Source organism: Coregonus lavaretus, assembly GCF_964263955.1.
Source record: "Coregonus lavaretus genome assembly, chromosome: 9".
NCBI classification, from domain to species: Eukaryota; Metazoa; Chordata; class Actinopteri; order Salmoniformes; family Salmonidae; genus Coregonus; species Coregonus lavaretus.
In genome coordinates this window covers 50,792,161-50,798,160 of record NC_139996.1, presented here as the reverse complement: position 1 = coordinate 50,798,160, position 6,000 = coordinate 50,792,161, and the positions used below count along the sequence as shown (strand labels likewise).

At 45.2% G+C, this 6,000-nt stretch overlaps 1 protein-coding gene across 2 annotated transcripts in view; it reads right to left on the bottom strand.

The window, feature by feature from the left end:
- Window positions 1-6,000, bottom strand: part of ambra1b (autophagy/beclin-1 regulator 1b) — a 46,682-nt gene continuing 40,682 nt past the window's right edge. For both annotated transcript variants that reach the window (XM_084169414.1, XM_084169415.1), the window contains exon 18: window positions 1-4,781. In XM_084169414.1, coding sequence (XP_084025540.1) covers window positions 4,180-4,781 — 602 coding nt within the window. In that variant the 3' untranslated portion in view covers window positions 1-4,179. The remainder of the gene's footprint in view (window positions 4,782-6,000) is intronic.

Below are 6,000 nucleotides of genomic sequence, written 5' to 3'. Positions count from 1 at the left end.
CATTCCACATAATTCAAACCACATTGCCATATAAGAGACGTAGAATTATCGATTCACTTTAAGAATAGGATTTGTTGTGTAGAGCATACAATAAATGTATAGATGACATTTGGTTACTTTAGGTATTCAATACCTCAGGTCATAGCTATAGGCTGTAGTTTTCCCGTTAAAGAAACAAGATTTCCATCTCTTCACAGAACACAACTGTTACATTTTTCATCTTCGTCAACAAATCTCTTTAATTACATCACAGAAAAGTAAGCCAATGAAAGCCATTGAAGTGAACAAACTTCATAGTTTGATATAGCTGTTTTGTAATATTAGGTGAGACAGTTTACCTTTGTATACCATTGATTTGCACTGTTAAAAGTGTAGTTGTGTACCTACAGTATGCGTATCATTCAGGGTGAGCGACATATGGGAGAAGTGGTGCAGTACAGCGTTCTTTCACACAAAACAGACACATTAACAGCCAACCAACTTTTTTTTCTTTTCTTTTAAATCGTCCCTAATCAAGTAATGCCAGAGATCAGATAGTTCAACAGTTCTTTTTCACCTGCCTGGCATTTTGACTTTCTTCTAATCTCTAAGACAGTTGTAGAAGTTTTCATACATGCAATAAACAGCTTGCTTAGTGCCGCACACAGGACTCGCTGCACTCCGTTCGCTCCCCTCATTAGGTCCTGTACTCTCAATATGGCATTTTCAGATACTTTTCCTTAACCCCCCCCCCCAAGAAACCCAAATCCCACCAAATTAAACTATCAATATAATTACCCTACAAAGCGATTACAAAATGTGAATAGCTAAGCATTATGGGTAATTTCCTAAATAAAAGGTTAAACGGTGCAGGGCTATTCTTTCCCTCGTCTATAAGCACCCGACGCGGTCAGGGGGCTTTACTGAAGGGGGCTTTACTGAAATGATATGCTAAGGACACTGCCGGTCACAATAGGCCAGATGCAGCTCTGAAGACATTACAGTACAAAACCATCTAAAAATGAATGGTGATCAAGATTTCAAGTTCAAAATAAAAATTCCTGGTTCAGCAGGGGGACATGTTGAGATTACAATCGAAAGCTCTCTCGACCCCGACGTGCCAAACCACACCATTAGGTCAGAGTAACTAAGAGAGATGCTACATATACCAGCCTTCTGGCCCACACACACACACACAGCACACGCATACACAGGCAGAGACAAGCATATACACACACACACACACAGAACAGCTCTTCTTCAATGCTTCTTAAGCGCTGGGTGTGTTGGTGCTGGGGTTTGACTGAAGATGCTCAGTGAAGACTCTCCCCATTGACAGACAGCTACAGATAAGCCAATCCAGCTAGCCCCCTGCTCTCTCCTCCTCAGAGTCTTTGTGGGAAGGGGAGGGTCACTGGGCGTAATTCAAGTCAAAAGTCAGGTTTGTTTTACTGAATCCTAAATGGTAACGACTCTGCTCTCATGGGGTCCCTGGAGCACCAGTGGCAAGTGCAGGCGACGGGGCTCTGGGTCCGGTCTGGTTCCGGGGGAAGATCTCCATCACACTTTTAGGCGGGAGGGGTGGGGGTTTGTGGCGTGTGTGACCAGGGACCAGATAGTAAACATGTCCTGACCCGAGCCTCACCGCTCACCATACACACCAAACACAGTCACTCTAGTGCAACAGGAGAGGAATGACTGTGCTGGCTTTCAGCATGACAAGCCAGACAAGAGGGCTGGCTAACGCTTCCCCAAACAGATGTGCGAGTTTGAGTTTGTTTTTCCTTCAATGCAGATTTGTCTGTATTTTGCTAGACTTTTGTACTGATAGCGTTCCCTTTTTTGTCGGAAACAATGCAGCATTATTGAAAACATGCAGTAGAATAGTACAGTATCAAGTCAGAAATGATTGATTAGACATTGTAACATTACATCCACCATTTTGTATACGTCCACCGTATCCTGCTTACTTCGAATCAGATGCTCTGTACACTTGGGGCCTGATGGGTAATACGGACAATGATCCTTTTGGGGGGACCTCGCTGACATAGTCAATCTACACTGAACAAAAATATAAACGCAACATGTAAAGTGTTGGTCCCATGTTTCATGAGCTGAAATAAATCTCATACATTTTCCATCCGCACAAATATCGTATTTCTCTCAAATTGTATATCCCTGTAAGTCAGCATTTATCCTATGCCAAGATAATCCATCCACATGACAGGTGTGGCATATCAAGAAGCTGATTAAACAGCATGATCATTACACAGGTGTACCTTGTGTTGGGGACAATAAAAGGCCACTCTAAAATGTGCAGTTTTGTCACACAACACAATGCCACAGATGTCTCATGTTTTGAGGGAGTGTGCAATTGGCACGCTGACTACAGGACTGTCCACCAAAGCTGTTGCTTCATTTCTCTACCGTAAGCTGCCTCCAATGTCGTTTTAGAGAATTTGGCAGTACGTCCAACCGGCCTCACAACCACAGACCACGTGTAACCACGCCAGCTCAGGACCTCCACATCCGGCTTCTTCACCTGTGGGGTGCTGAGGAGTATTTCTGTCTGTAATAAAGCCCTTTTGTGGCTGCACCCCTGCACAGTCATGTTAAATCCATAGATTAGGGCCTAATTTATTTCAATTGACTGATTTCCTTAAATGAACTTTAACTCAGTAAAATCTTTGAAATTGTTGCATGTTGTGTTGATATTTTTGTTCAGTATATAATAAAAAAAACAGGCAGCTGCAGATTCTCTTTTGAAAGGCATGGCTTTAGTCATGCCACACGCATCATCTCATGATTCATACAACAATAGGATGATTTTCCAGCTATGCATTATCATCAAATTACAAAATACACATCCTACCACTTGGTACCAAAGAGGCTTCAAAATATAGCAAACACACGCTATTTCACATCAAATCACATGGCACCAGAACGCTGCACACACTGGAGAAACTGTCTGTTTCTTCTTGTTGTTTACAATTACCCTTACATGGCACTTTGAATGTAGAATCCTTGTCTATCGGTCACGCCTATGCAAAGAGAAAGGACTGGGGGGAAGAAAAGAAAAAAATCACAGCATCGGTACCCCGGTGCTGGCACAATTCAAGTAAAAGCCCTTTCTGACATGGAATGATCATACAACTAAAGGTCCATTTTAAGTGCAATGTAAGTGCACACCAATGCAGGGAGGGGAGGGGTCACAATGCCACTGATGGGTGCAGCGGGGAGGGGGGGGGGGGGGGGGGGGGGGAGCTTATGTACCTTCTGTTCAGGACTGGAGACCCTGCAGAGTCTGAGCACCCATTCTTTGTGAGATAAGGCTTTGAGGAGAAGCGCACCAGCAAGACAGGGCCATACTATTCCTTTATGCCGGGCGTACACTACACGACTTTCAAAATCCAAACATCCCTGAGCCTCTCATGTTAAACGACCGTCTTACCTGTAGTTTTTTGTCTTGCCAACGTAGTGGTGCGCATACTTAACGATGTGGTACAGACGGGGGGGCGGGGGGTCACACACGACAAGATTCTTCACTTAGTCGTGACGATTAAATCTCGAAACCACGCTGTCTCGCGAAAACAATATGACGTGATTAGATTGTTAACGTAGCTAGAACTAGCTGTTTCAAAGCAGCCTCAAAGTTTACATTCAGACATTCACGCTTGCCATACAGAGTTGAAATATCTAGCCAATAGATTTTGCTTGTGAACTTCAGAGCTGTCACCATTTGACACTTTGGCTTTTAAGGCAAGTACAAACGCATACTAGCTAGCTAGTAGTAGTCGTCGCTCCTGTTCGAGAGTATACATTCTGGTTGATGTGATACATCATCTCACTGGCTTCTACTCTGGCGAGCTCACATTGGCTATTGTGGATCACCGTTCTCAAAACTTGTCATTACACATCTCACACTACAAGAGCATTGCAGATTTTGTGCCGATAAAATCAAACATGTTTGAAAATATTGGGACGTCTTGGGACGCTTCGAGTAGGCAACGACATGGTGATTTTGTCGCCGATCTCAAAAACGTGTCTGGGGACAGCTAAATCGGGGGCCAAAATCGTGTAGTGTACACCCGGCTTTAGGGTTCGTGATACACCGTCTCTCGGCCCAAAGCAGTCACCCACTGTCTCCTCTGGGGGATTCTCTCCCTCTCCTGGGCAATAAGGGCCAAGTCACACAGCACTCTACCTGCTGTAAGGGTCGCCTGGGTAATTATCTCTGCTGCTACTGCCATTGTTGTTATTGTTGCCGTTTCTGCCGGTGCTGGAGTGGTAAGAGCCGCGAGAGGAAGAAGAGGAAGAGGAGGAGAAGAGCAGGGAGGAAGAGGGGCCTGGCTCAGAATCATCCAGTCGGCCGGCTCCTTCAAACACGTCGTCGATGTCCATGGCCACTGAGAGACTGGCCCCCTCACCCTCCGAGGCTAGGCCGGGGGGTTGTGGTTGAGAGAGGGAGGGCAGACCCCACACCGGGCCTGGGTGAGGCTCTGACGGAGCAGGGGGGTGCTCCAGGCTGAGACGCAGGGAGTTGATGGGGCAGGCGGAAGGGGAGGCTGTAGAGACGGCCAGAACGGGGTCACTGCTGCTGGGCCGCCCAGCTACGGCGCCCGCCCCTGTCTGGGAGCCGCGGTGGATGCGGTGGCTGACGATAATGTTGTTGCCAAACCCACCCATGGAGGCCATGGTGGTGCTCTGCTCCCGCTGGACCACTGCCGTCATGCCGCCCTCTGCGATGAGCCGGCGGATCCGCGCCAGGGCGTCCTCTCCTGGGGCATACTCTGGGGCCTCGCCTGGGACAGAGGGAGGGAGGGAGGGAACAAGAGAAGATATGAGTGATGATAATTAATGCTTTCAAGCTGCTGATAATTTTTTTTGTTTTTTGGTGACATGCCACACAATGTAATATAATGACAACTTAATTAGCCCCGGGGAGGAAGTTCATATATCAGTCTACTGTTATTCCTTGAAACCCCAGTGTTCAGTTCAGCTGGTTGCTAGAAGAGGGTGGTTATGAGGAAACAGTGGAAACCATCGGGGGCCATAGGAAATTACTCCCTGAGAGAGGGGAGAAATTCAATTATGCCTGCCGAAATTCAATTTTGTCTAAGTTCCTAAACCCCTTTGAATCAATGTTGGACTGTTTGTCAAAGTGCGTACCTCTCTCACTCAGGGAGAGCGAGGTAGAGCTAGAGCGAGAGCTACGTCACAGGGTTATACAGCCCCGCCATTCACTGCAGTGCTAGATAGAACTTTCTGGAATAACGCAACTCTACGAAATAAATACACGTTGTCACATTGAAAATACTAAATCCAGGAAGCCCAATCGATTGTGAGATATGGTATTTACATTTTATGTGATAAATATGGGTCACAATTCTACCTTTTCTGAGATCTCTGCCAAGCAAGGAGGAAAGGAGCCAATCTTCTCCCGCCTCCCACTTTTACCTTGCAATGCAATTTGACATCATTCCACCTGGTATGATCAGATCGTTACGGCAAAATATATCTACTAAAATGAGGGAAAGAGTGAGTGTGCAACATAACGTCCACCTCATAGGATGATACATATGGGCTAAAAGGCTAATCTATTTAACAAACGTTTCATTCGAATATAACTTTCCTACAGTAGCCAGCTGACAGCGAACATATCCTTAATTTCTGTTGCAGATTTAATAGATAGCCTGGGTACTGATGCATACATCTATCAAAATGGATTTATGCGCACTTTCCAATTTTTCATTGGGGTAGATCAAATATGCTATTATTACATTTATTATTAGCCTACATTTCCAAAGTCAGTAGACTAAATGACAAACATTATTTTTTTCAGTTTGCAAGCCTGAGCCAAATTGCATTCCTCGAGTGAGCAAGAGAATGTAGGCTAATTTTATAAAATGGAAAACTATTTTTATATCCTTGCATCAAATACCCTCCTCCGTGAAAGTTGTGTATTGATTATATATAGCATACGTGATTAATGATGATCACTGCAATCAACAGCTGCGGTGT